The following is a 14,069-nucleotide window of genomic DNA, read 5'->3' on the forward strand; positions in this document are numbered from 1 at the left end:
GCATTTGCAACTGAATGTATAATACTACTTCTGTTCATAAATTTATCCACGTCCATGTCAACAGGTTGGGAATAGCATTCCGCGACGTTACTATTAATAGCTCACAAGGTCATTTGAATAAGATATTGATGACGTTTTAGTCACGTGGCAGTCGGACATCGACACTTATTTCTACGCATTTGAGCTTATTTCAAAGTCAATTATCTTTGACCCTGCATTGTTTTTAACATGAATGATACCATAGAGTCAGAGAGAGAAATATTCAGAACAATTATGTAGTATTTCCAACACTCGGACATGTGCCAGATTGAATCTAACTGCCATAGTTAGAAAGTCTGAATCCATTACGAAACCGCATGTTTGTCCGACATTGCCTGTAATTCAGCGATGGGGAACTAGAGGGCAGCAGCTGCAGTGACGTCATTATCGCGGAATGCTATTCCATAGTATGTCAAGGTATTTCCCAAAGTTGCGGAAATTCCATTGATGATGTCATATGGTGTTCCCTAGTTATCGATAGACTTCTAATTAGATATTCATGAGCGTACGCGAACTACTCCGGATCTTGCCTTCACAGACAGATCCAAAACAAAGCACATCAAATGTGATAATCATAATATGGCTACCGGTATACTTTTGATTTCCAACATTTAACTGTTATTCAAACTTGATTTTGCAATCGTTTTAACTTGGAATTTTCAAGTAGTAAAACCATGCAATAATTAGATGTGAATAATCCATTCGAGAATAATCATTACATCCAATAAAATATTATAATCTCACTCGGTCATCGCAGAAAATTCAACAACGACCTTGGGTGGTACAGTAAAGGTCACGTACCTGTAATAAACGTCTAAGCCATTTTTCAGTTAAATTGGCACAATCCACACGCTCATAACTTTTTCCCGGATTTAGCCTAATCAGCGAGGAACGCTTTCACAGCCAAATAGATTCATCCAAGCCTGTCAAGGTGACCTACATTTCATCCAAGCCTGTCAAGGTGACCTACATGTAGTAGAGGGCGGATTCGGTTGTGGTTACAACGAATGAATGTTTTTTTACGAAAAGAAATAATTTCAAGCAACGGGATGTGATTTGATATCATTTTGAAATTCATCATATTATGCAATGATATGTAAAGTCACAGACTTAGTTAGCCCCCCTTCGGGCTTTATGTCGGGGGAGCTCCCTTGAACCCCCCCCCCCCCTACGATAGCTGAAAAAGTTTTACCCACTTGAATGGAGGGGAACCCCCACCCCCACCCCTCAAGCCTCCATGTTGGGACCCTCCATAATTCTTTCTGTCACGTTGTTTGTTTTGGTAGGACTTGTTTTAGTAGTGAATGAAAGCAGATGTAATAATTCGAGGGGACACTCCCGCACCCCCTTTTGAGGGCAGGCAGATTGTTCGCCATTCCTTCTGTGTCGTTTTCTAAAGTAGTTCATCATCATGGTTCAACCCACTATCCCCGTGCAATAACAGTAGTGTGATGAGCAGGTCATTCTTGCATGAAATCGTCCAAAAAAGGTTTTTGGCTGCTTGCAACAACGAACTCCAGAATTCTTCATCTGCCTCTGACTTGCAGACAATTTTTTAGCTCCATTATTTGTTGGTGCAGTGGGTTACACTATGTTCAGTATATAATAATTGCCTGAGTGACTGGGGAAAATTTTCAATTCAGAGTCCTGCTATGATCCTATGACAAGAATTACTTCTGATATGAAAGTAATCACATGGGAAACTGTTTCATCAATCTCTGCCCTCCGCATTGGTCAATTAAGTGTAATCTAAAGTAAACTGAACAAGCTAATTATGGTGTTATTTACAGAAAAAAAGATAAAAAATAGATGATGTTGTGATAACAAGCGTGGAAATCTTGGTGTCTAATGATTTGTAACAAATTTTAATCAGATATCATTGTCAATGTCAGTTTGCTTTGGAATCTGGCTAGTTTCAGTGAATTGGAAAAAGACCAAAGAGTTAGATTTCGTTCCTGCAGTCCATTATTCCGCAATTTAGAGCGACCGAGTGCAATGCATTCTCCAAACTCGCACAGTGACGAAACTTGATTTCTCTCTGCCGGCGTTGGCGTCCATGTTGGAAAGCAAATGTTTCGGCGAAAATGGCGGCAAATTTAAGCAGAGGGGCAAAACGACGTCATTATTGGGTTATGATCTTTCGCGTGGAGAGTTCAGTACGTCCAAAATGGTAAACACAGGAATTTTTTGAATTTGTTTGCGCTTTGGGTGCGTTTTTCTCATCAATGGAGTATTTTTGATCAACATTGTGCTAATAGCTTTGTGGACACCCTCTGCCCCTCCGAGGTACCAGTGACAAAAAAGCACCAAAATGACCTTCATCTCAACAAAGAGGCAACAATAGACACAGAAAAATGCATTTCCATTACCTACCTGGTGAGTTACATGTAGATTCGTTTATCAATAGCGTTCGAAAAATGAGGAACAGAATGTAATTTTCCAAATTTTCGTCAGCGACTGTCTGACATGTTTAGGGGTGTGAGACCCAACCTCAGAACGAGGCAGGGTCAAGGCCTTAAATGCGGCGGCATGATTCTCCGCGTCCTAACTCCATCCGTAGTTGCAGCATATATATAGTTGGTATCCATCGGTATGATTAAGTTTGGCTCCAATTGTTCTTATATGGATTACCTCCTTAACATTTCTGTGTGCGTTGTGCGGCTCATGATTGATTTTCTCGACATTGTCAATGAGAGGGCCCCTACACACCATTTGGACTTCGGGTTTGCTAAGGGCCGATTTCATATCGTTAGATTCCCGGGACTTCTGATGTTCCTCAGTCCGTTGACCCAACGAGCGTTCGTTCTCACCCACACTCCTCGCCACACGTCGCGCACTTTTGAGAGTGGATTACTCACCATTTTTCATTGTTGTTGAGGGGTTCTTTAGGACGAACAAGCGCGTTGCGTAATGTATAACCTGACTGACAGTAGAGGCTAATGCTATGTTTCGCGTACAACCGTTCTCTCCGTAGTCCCCTGCATGTGAGGCAACACAACAAATCCAGCGGGTTTTTTGGTCTGTCAAGTTTCTTTACTTTGATGCTTCTTGCTGCGACCTGGCAGCTTACCCTCCTTAACCCTGCTTCGTTTTGAGGTTGGGTCTCACATTCGTGAACATGTCAGACAGTCGCTGACGAAATTTTGGAAAATTACATTTTATTCCTAAATTTTCGAACGCTAGTGATAAACGAATCTACATACTGAATCAAACTAACATGGCATATGAACGACTTCACTAACCTAACTGGTGAGAAATATGATGTAAATAGCCTGTATCACGAAGACACAGGAATTTCCACAACATGCTACTCGGTCACGTACCTGTAATAAAAGTCTAAGCTATTTTTCAGTTAAACTGGCACAATCCACACGCTCATAACTTTTCACAGAGTTGATCAGCGAGGAACGCTTTCACAGCCAAATAAATCATCCAAGCTTGTCAAATCATGAAACTTTCGTTGAACATTGTGTGTGATAATTTCAGGGTTTGGGAGTCTACAGTTAGGGAGGTGATTTTTGATGGCTTTTAAGCCGAAAATCAGCTTTTTGACCACAACGGGTTAATTTGAAGCCCAAAACCACACTAGTAAGCCAATTGGACTGAGACTTCATGATATTCTTCATTTTGAACACACCTAATTCTCCATTTAAGAAAAAAAATATTTAAATGGAAAATACAATTCAACTGGTATGGTTTAGAGCAAGCATTATCTCAAACTGAACTATTTTCGTGCGTGACCTAAAAATGCTCCTTGCGCCCTGCTAATCCAACCCCGTCCCTAGTATACAACACGACGAGATGAACTCTCTTGACCATGTATTTTACCTTATCATTTGTTAAGGACAAATTTCGCACCAACGAGTAAGCCGTTTATACAAAGGCATGTGATTTAGATTAAGCATTCCATGGATTGTCAAAATTGATAAGATACAGTTCAAATCACAAATGACATCCATCGTGCTTCGCGTCATTGATGCGTAACGTACACGCGTGTTGCTTGCCGAGTTGATGAAGCAACGCGCAACCTACGCGTGACCTACGCGCTGGGTAGCGCGTCAATGACGCGCCATTGACACGAATTTAGGGATGACAATTGTGATTTTTTTTGGCCTATTTTTCACTACTCAAAAAAGTATAACTGTATTTTGAGAAAATTGTGTCGCTGGTACATTCCACAACTACATCTGACAATCTTTGATGTATTAAACTTCTAAAAACGGAGCCGACCAATATGTCCTCCCCTCTTCCTCTTTTCGGAATACTGGTGGGGAACAGGTGAGATTTAGGGAGGAAACAAAAGAACACACTTCCATTGCCTGTTAGATACCCAAGCACATCAGTTATAAAATTATGTGTACCCATAGCATAATGGGATAATGGGATAATCTAATAGAGTCCTTTGTGTCAGTTTAGCGTTTGGATCTCTCTTATTTGGAGCAAGATAGGACTCTGGGGAGTCATCTGGACATGACTCAAATGTTTGATAGACTGTCTGGACAATTTGACCAAACGACTTTTATTAAGCGAAATATAATTAAACATTTTCACTTATGGTGACCTATCCGTGATAAATTGTCTGGATTTGATTATGAGGTCTCACTCTGCTAATTACGGTTCCCACTTGAGTTTTTAACAACTGGGTGTAACAGTTCATAACCTTGTTGATTCACATCAGTCGCTTTAGTATATTCAAACAGTTCCCCTAATTAAGAAGCATCATCAAAATAACAGTGTGAATGTCGTTAATGTCATTTTATTTTCATTTTTCAGTTTATGATATCATTATCCCAATTGGCCAATCACCAAATAGGCGTAACTATAGCATAAGGTTAAGGCAACAGATATCATTCTCTTTCAACAATACAAGGATCAGTGGGTTTGACAGACCAAATAACAATCAGCTCAGTATTCAAACCCTTTTATGTGGTCTTGGTGGTGCCTCCGGAGTATTCCTTTGTCGCGATTATGTATGTCCTCAGACCTACAATTCCACAATAACCACGGTAAAATTTCGAAATAAATTTCAGTTTTACAATAACTTTTATTCGATTATGTAGTTATGAGTCACGTCCCACAAAGTCAACTAATTACTCCAGGAAAGACCACTAGAACCATCACACTGGTGTAAACATTTTGAGTGTTTCCGTTTCTGACTGTTTCCTCTCATTGTCTGGGGAACGATGCAACAGATCAACGCGTTTCGCTCCGTGTCCCAATTCTGAAAAGTCAAAGTTGCTCTAGCAGTCCATCTATTATCAAAACACAATATATACGTATCGGGGTGCATAATGATCACATTGCATATTTTGTAAGATGGACTCTTTGTGTTCTTAGCGTACTACAAAACCAGGCCTATTGTCTCTAATAAATCTGGCAGTCATCTGTTGGTCCTCCCTTGACACTCATGGTTATTTTTCATTGCTGTAAAATTCGGCCATGCGGCGAGTCAATGTGTCGCAGAGTGGCAATTATGGAGCACATGCTCAGGCGTTTGATTTGGGATGTTGCACTGGCATCTTCCGATTTCGACCATGATGAGCTTTGTTGCCTGCGTTATTGCAGCAGTTCGGTTGATGTCATTGCAATAAGAACATTATGAGAACGGGATGTGGTCAGTACAGTGTTATTGTAGCAAAAACGATATAAGTTGGTAAGTTTAGTCAATGAGACAACGACGCTTACGATGACGATGATGACAACGACGACGATGGTAAACTCAACTAAGAATCTTACAATTATAGCGTATAGAATGTACATGTAGATAGGAAAGTGAATCAAATATGGATTTCCGACCTGGGATTGCAACAATAACATTGTAAGATGTGATGTGGTCAGTGTTATTATTGCAACAAGCGATGAGTCGGGATGTGGTCAGTCAGTGTTATTGATATTATTCGTCCTTCTGCTTTCATGACTGATAAAAAAATCATTTCCGGCCGGATGAGACGCCTGTGGTGCGCTCATTCAGATATATGCCAATATGGATGAGAATTGTATGGTGCCCATTCTGATTTTTCGGGCGGGGGGGGGGGGGCATTTTAAAGATGATCAAAAGAGTTTCAGCGTCACCGCCCCACGTCAAATCATTTATTAGATTTATCATATTCTATTAACAGTTTCATTAATCTATTGAAATCTATCGCAATAAAGCACTACTCAGCTGCTGCAGTTCCCCAAAGGCATATAAACTATGCTCTACATGTCACGTTTGCTAGAAGGTCCCCATCATGTCCATAGCCCCTATCTGATCATTAGTTTTCTAATACTCAGCTGATGATAACAAACAAGCAAAAAACTTTTTTGTATTTTTGTATTGCTCGGAAATACTAATTAAGGTAGACGTAATTAACAAATCACTACATCCGTATGGGCACGATCAATATAGGAGATATCACTATCATTGGCGATGATAATATACCTCATTAGTATGAGGACCAATCACATCGCGGCATTTGCAATCACGTGCCTTGCGATAATTTTTACTATTTCATGGCATTATTATACCGATGTCGTCATCGCTGACTTATTGGTATGAGAAAAAACGTGTCCGCCATCTTGATCCCCCAGCCTAAAAGTTTGAGGAGCGATGAGGCATTTAATCAGCAAGAGAGCTCACGGCAACATACTGTTTCCCAATTATTTTCTGTGCACTTCAATCTCAACGAAAGACATGCAGTAAAAAACACCCGCAAAATATGTTTTGAACACACTTGGAACGATGTTTTCAAGTTAGGGATCGTCGTTAGGTACAGTCACCCAGATCCCATGATATGCCTCAACCTCGCAGACAGTCTGACTGTACAGTCGAATCGGTAACTGCTACATGTATTGAGGTCGAATCGGTTGCTCACCTTTGCTCTTGTTCAAATATGTGTCTGCATCGTCTTTGTCACTTTGCACGGCTGAAAGGTAGATAAACGTATTATTCAACCAATTCGCCAAATAAAATATGAAGCGTTGAAAAAAGTAATAATTACTCAAAACGAAACATTTCTGTTTGGCAAGGGCATTTATTATAATACCAGGCTGAAGGTGCTGTAACATTCGAGAGTCAGATGATGACCAAATAGAATGTCGCTAGAGTCGCGGTTATATTCGGGCAAGGCGTTCCAAAATGAGCTCATTTTCTCTAGAATTTAGTTCTCTGTCAAATGCACTTAGTCGTAAGTCCACGCCACCGATATTAGGAGAGTGACGGGCCAGACACTAGGGGTGGTTGCGGTACGTAACCCCCGTCAACCGGGGTCAGGCTCCGACGGGGTAAAAGAAACCAAATTTTGAAGGAATCGGTCGAGTAGTTTTGACCAGTGGCCCAAAGGGACAGTGACATTTACTTGTGACGCCTACTTCAGACTATGGAATTCGATAATTCGATATTAAAAATCTAACGGAATGGCCAGGTAAATTTAAACGAAGAGTTAGCGAGCTTTCGCACCGCACGGTTAGTCAAGCCGACTACAATTAGCTATGTGTATTCGTAACCGGTAAGACGGTTTGTTTTGACCCGTTTCGCAAATGAAGCCGGCTTGGCCTAGACGGATAGTACAATTGTTGACGACCATGCTTTCGTACCTACCAAGTCGATTAGTCTCTAAAGTTACGTCAATTTAGTTTATTTACTTAATCAATTTCTGTTTTTTTTGTTACGGATTTAATCTGCTCTGAAGAATGTGATCGAAAGCAACATGAATGAGATACGGTGTTTGTCATCCCCGTGGTTCATAGCACTCGTTACCCTCCGTTACGGCACACTTGTTATCGCGGATAAAGAGCAGAGCGCAAGTTCTCCAGTTCCTTCAGTCTGACGTGTCAACTTGACTTGAAACGGCAAATACCAATAAACCAAATTTGATAAGAAGAGCAGTCACATGCATCAATCTATTAGGTCTATATCAACATAAGGGATTGATATCGTTTCCCGACGAAGATACGTTTTTTCTTCGTGGGCAATGCGAGGTAAAATAACAAATGCCTTCGAAATAACTCTCCGAATCACTTTTGTTGGTATAGGCCTTTCATGTTCTCTCCCATCCGATGTAAAATATATAGATACAGATATTATTATATCATGAATGACAATAGAATTTTCATTTAACTGCAAGCCTGCTTTGAATTCTTTGACAAATAGTTGCCGTCCCGTTGCGACAGGGTGAAAGTACGTTTTAACGTGATCCATTTGTAAAGAAATGCAAAATAAGATATTCAATTTCACATTCGTACAATTTGGTTTCACAGGCCATAAATCCCTGAAAAACCTGTGAACAATAGGCTAGGAATATTAACACGTGGGGCCCATAATTACTTTCGCACCAGAGTTAATGAGACGATCATGGAAAAGAACAATGCAGCGAGACAGTTATTTCCAGAGATGTCTTTTTCCTACACCGCTATCTGAATGAAAAATTCTGTCCCGTGGCGCAACCAACGCAACATGTTTGGACGGTTCGAGCTTACATTTCAACGGCAAAATGTGGCATTTACAGCTTCAACGACCATTAAATACCTACGGCAAATAAAAGATAAGGGTATTAAGAATTTCTTTCCAAAAACGTTTGATCTTATCCCGACTTGGAGGTTAACCGTGGATGATTTCTGTAACCTTTTTCAACTAACGCGTACGAAGCTTGGTGGACGTTGGAAATTAGATTGCGACTTAAAGGAACATATGCACACGTCACAAGAGCGCCCAAAATGATAACCTAACGGTAGTCGATTACTCAAATGATCACCTGCGAAATGCCCAGTCTTATCACTGGATACATTGATATACGAATGCTGCGGTCGGTCGATCCATGCATGTCCGCCCATAGTTTTAACGGCGGGTACAACTATGCTAAACACAATTTAATTAGTTGATGTTAAGTTTTAAATCTCGAGGTCAAATTTTGAATTTCGAAGTTGAGTGCTAGCTGGACCTTGAAAAACCACAAAAAACGCGACACCCCTAGGGTAGGTGACGCCGCAAGGAACAAAACAATTGGGGGCCGAACAAAAATCATGTACTATGATCAAAAGAAATTACAAGAAATGCCAATACTAAACACTTTGTGAGAGAATAAATTCTATGCCTGAACACCAGTCTTTATAGCGGGTAGTCCATTTTTTCAATATCGTAGCCTCGCCATTGATTGACAACGGTTGCTTAGTGATACATACACCGTGTACTGGCGTGCATTTCGTCTCTTCCGGTTCAGGAGGCAAATGAAGCGCAGTCCTTTCATTGAGAGATTGCCAATTTTCGTCTAATTAACCTGTGATCGGTGAAGACCCTATCGATCACATCGAACCAGACCAGGCCATATCAGATCATATTCGTGCACGTTTACGGCAGACTGATCAAGATCAATCATCATTTGTCTATACATGCAAAATGTATATCACATACTATAATTTTATAAAAATTTGGCCCTCGTAAACAAGTAACAATAACCGACTGAAGCCACGCTCCACGACCCCCAGGCGACTCGCTGTCAAACATGCTCTTGCACATGTCTCAGCACAGCAAGATTCTGTCAGATCTTGATCCAAGGAAATCACCAAAATTATATAAGGATTACCGGCTGCGATAGGGTTGCATTATTTAACAAGGTGGTGGATCATTGGCTTGCCTCCTGACCATAGCTGACAGTAACGTTTTTAATATGAAGCAGACATGAGACTGGTTCTTCAGTATAGACCTAGCCACCAGACGGAGTGCCCCAAATTTCCGCACAAAGTGAGTGTTTTGCTCAAATTCGCACATTCTATTGCAAAGTTAGTGGCTTTCCCATGCCCTAAGATTTATCTTTAAAAAAATTTATTGACCTTTCTTGTATGACCAATTACAAAATGGAACCATAACGGCACTTCATCAACATCATGATAATTAGGCTGAAACTGACACAAATTTCTGGCTCTAGAAGAAAATGCACTGCGGTTGTTACATAAGTTTTTTAGAAGTGCTGGTGTTTTCGCAAAGCGCCCGGAACGTCAACGTGAACGCTTACCCAATTGCTCGACATCGTTATCGTAAGGTCGAACAATTCGATAAGTGTTCAGGTTGGCTTTTCGGAGGATTTGCGAAAATTCCCTATTGATACCGGTTCTCGACTTCCGACACAATTTCGTTTATGCCAAGGCAATAGAGCGATTTTGTTGGAAATACGATGTGTCAATTATAGGTTGAAAGTGTGGTTAAAATTTGTAATGCTTTGCTCATCATAGACCGTCAGTGCAGTAAATCCTTGTGAAATCTGGTTTTATGGGCTTAGGAGCTACATTGTACGCTAGCCCTAAAACTTGACTGATTTATTTGACCCTAGATTATCAAATACCTACATTGTAGTGTCTGACAAGCATCATCCCGATGTTCTCTGATCTCGAACAATAGTTGGCTAAGTGCTCGGCCCGCCATTGCTGAAGGGGCAAATTCAGACGGGGGGGAGGCACATCTTAACGCTGTAAGCCAATCAGCATGTGAACGAGGATCCGACCCACTTGACCTGGTGCCCGATCCCAAGGCTGATATACTCTGTATTGATTATAATCGCTCCGACAACTGCAGGTTTTTAAAATTCAATGAAACAGCCAGGGGCCATTATGCTCACCTTATAGATATTTGGTGGTTAAGAATTCATATGAGAAACATGCTGTATTATATAGCCAAATGGAAACGTTATCCCATTTAACCTCTGTGGCCTTGAACAGTAGGTCAAATGAAAAACTAATGTGACATACTACTACTGTATATGATGGTTATATGCACCCATGATATCGGATTGATGGCAGTCGGGCAAGTCGTAAAGCAATAATTGCCTTTTTATGGTTTTCAGATGTGGCCCCTTGCTGGCTTAGCAGTGAATCAGATCGATCCAAACGTCAACCCCTGAGACAAACCGTAAAAGTGTACCAAATGTGAGGCCAATGGTCACTGCAGTTAAGGAAAGTGCCAAACGACGAATTTACACCATTTGACCTATGTGACCTCGAAAAGTAGGTCAACTCAAAATCGGTATGACATGTAATGAATCCTTGCTTAGAGAACCTACCATAAGAATGCATTGAAATCAAGTCACTAGTAAGCGAAATATTGCACCTTTTTTTCAGTTTTCGCCCCCTGGTGGCCGAATCGAGAATAGGATCGAAACGAAATTCGGTGCCGGAGGTTATGTGTATTAAGTTTCAAGTTGTCAGCTTAAGCGGTTAAGAAACGTGCCATTGTTACACTCAAATGGCCGATTTACGCCATTCTGGGTAAAATCATAAACCCGAATGATATGTGGTATATCCTTGCTAGGAGAACCTATTCTAAAATTTTATCGAAAAGGAGTCACTTATAAGAGAGATACCCACTTTTTAGGTTTCCACTTTTGCCCCCCTGGTGGCCAAGTCGAGAATCAGATCAGACCGAAATTCAGTGTCGGACGTCACCTGACCTGGGTAATCCTGTGTACAAAGTTTCAAGTTCTAGAAACGTGCCACAATTTTTTAAACAAGACACAGACGACGACGGATGGCGGACACTGCGGTATTGTCTAGGCTCCCCTACGGTGCGCCAAAATGTGTAACTTTTTAGCATTGGTTTTAAGTGAATATTTAATCGAAACAACAACTCAAGTACTTCATTTTACATCAGTACGTTAAGGATATTCATGTGAACACGAAAAACTATTAAAACATGGTATAGGTGAAGCTGTTTTCTTTTAGATTCTTCGCGAGGCCCACCCTAATAAACGCATTATAGTTGCCACAACTACCCCCTTACTAATTCTCAATACGACTACATGTATATACAGTTGGGGGATGTATGATTAAGTAATCTTTTGGACATTCATAAAGTGATACCTGTGCTATCTATTCCAATTATTGGTTCACTAGAAATAGCTTGAACAAAACTAGTATTCCGTAAGTGTAAACTTATAAATAACAACGCTTTCCACAAATATTTCGGTTAAATAAAGCCACCATGTTTCAAAACACATAGGAAAATACAAAATCTGAAGTAGGAATAGATTACGTATACCTAGATCAGCAACTGTATAAAATACTGTTGTATTATTTCAAGAATTATAGGATTATACATGTACACCACTTTGGAATTTATCCGAAATCATCAAAAATATTCCTGTTGCTCAGTGTATTTTTTTTGAATTCTCAAACGGTTGGTTAATTGGAAAAACGGCAGAAAGGAAAAATTGGGATTTTAGGTCCCAACAATCAAGATTTTGGCTTTTTCAATGTAAGAGCTAAATTATGAAAAACATACTAATCTGTAGTTTTCTTCAGAAATATGCTTAGTAATCTTGATATCTTTATTCAATGAAAAGCATCAGTACCCTTCAATTACTCATAGGAATATGATATGTATAGCTTTGTTATATTGTTGTTAGTTAGAGGGTCACAGACAGGTCCAGAAATGACGAAAATCTCACTTTTGGAAGAAATTATTTTTCACTCATTTAAAGTGGTGAAAGTCCAAAACTGGAACAAAGGTCCATTAAGGAACCGACAAACAGAATAATAATGCAAACAAAATCAACTAATATTTTATTCAAGTCCCTAATAGTCAACCACGACTTTGTGATGGTATCAGGTAAAAATCCCCCAAGTAAATAATATCCCCCAGGTAAAAATCAAAAGTTTTAAACTGGGGAATTTTTACCTGGGAGATATTTACCAGGGATTTTTACCGAGGGGGACATTAACCTTGGCGATTTTTAGCTCGGGGGGGGGGGGTATCTACCAGGAGGGACAGTTACTGGGAGGATTTTCACCGGGGGGGGGATGTTTACCTACATTTCTTTTTGATGAAACTTATGAGATTGATACTATCCGGTAGATCTCTTAAAACATAACCAATTGATGTCATCTTGTGATGAAGGGTAATATCCCCTCTTCAATGAGGAACCTGCAGAACTAAAAATCCAGATGGCAGCACCAGTACTAAAAGGTACACTTTCAGTGCATTTTCCATTAAAATTCGGGATGTAACAACAGCTCCCACATGCTCTCCAGTGTTACAGCAAAAGATAGGACACCTAGATTTGGGATTTCACAGTTTGATCTGGGACAATAACACAGGGTTATCCAATCGCATTGTCTGGCCAAATGATAAACTGTTTAGTTGGCCTGTAATTTGGGAAATGGGCAGGATTTGAACAAATGAATGGATTAAACTAATGAACATTACTAAAAAAGGTTTATTGCTGAATCATTCATCATCATCATCATCATCTACACCCGATTCAAACATCAACTCATTGTCATCATAATCCTCTATCAGTTCGTCATTTAATGGAGGCGGGAAGACTGCACCGTCATTTCCGTCAGGAAGAAGCCAGCTCAGCCGCCATCTACTGCCGATAACTCGTTCGGCCAATATTTCCCAACCGAGACTGGTCATGCGGACAACTTCCTGGCGGGAAATCGGATCACAGTGTCCTTCCTCATGAGCATACTCAATTTCCCATGCTTTTCATAAGGACCTGGGGTGGCTCTTAAACTGCAGTTAACCGTTAAGTCTAAAGGCTGGAGAAGGGAGGAAGAGGTCATGTCTATTCGCTCGTGGGATTTCTTGACGGGACAGGTGATGCCGATGGGCCGGGTATTGATCTACGATGAGGGGAGGTCGGTTTTCCATCTCTGGCCAAAATATTGAAAAAAGAAAGAAAGAAAATGAAACTTTGTTTTTGGAGATTGACTATTAAATCGCATCAGAATGAGTGGTTCTCTTAAGCGAGGTGCACACAGAGTAATACAGCTGAGACGTCTTTATGTATCTCATTCTCTCATCATCTGTGCATCGATCACGCCTTTCTGTCATTTCCTCGTATTCATCTACCCATCTAAAGAAAGTCCGTGAGTGGATCCGAAAATGGTTCGCAAATGAACGCATAGACCGGGCATGGTCGCTGCCTATCACATGGTGCAGCCTGAAAGTGTCAACGTAGTCCAACCGCTGAATTAAGTTGTAACCATGATGATGCCCCTTTCCTATCCTGCCTGCTCATCGTCCGCCCCAGCGCCATCATTGTCCATCGAAATCACCA

General features: G+C 40.6%; 1 protein-coding gene across 2 annotated transcripts in view; it reads right to left on the minus strand.

The window, feature by feature from the left end:
* Positions 1–14,069, minus strand: part of LOC135482669 (SKI family transcriptional corepressor 1-like) — a 149,056-nt gene that overhangs the window by 103,889 nt on the left and 31,098 nt on the right. For both annotated transcript variants that reach the window (XR_010446254.1, XM_064762920.1), the window contains exon 4: positions 6,894–6,944. Coding sequence is in view for 1 of the 2 variants with exons in the window: in XM_064762920.1 (XP_064618990.1) it covers positions 6,894–6,944 (51 nt within the window). In the remaining variant the exon portion in view is untranslated. The remainder of the gene's footprint in view (positions 1–6,893; positions 6,945–14,069) is intronic.

This window comes from Lineus longissimus, chromosome 2 (assembly GCF_910592395.1).
Source record: "Lineus longissimus chromosome 2, tnLinLong1.2, whole genome shotgun sequence".
Classification (NCBI taxonomy): domain Eukaryota; kingdom Metazoa; phylum Nemertea; class Pilidiophora; order Heteronemertea; family Lineidae; genus Lineus; species Lineus longissimus.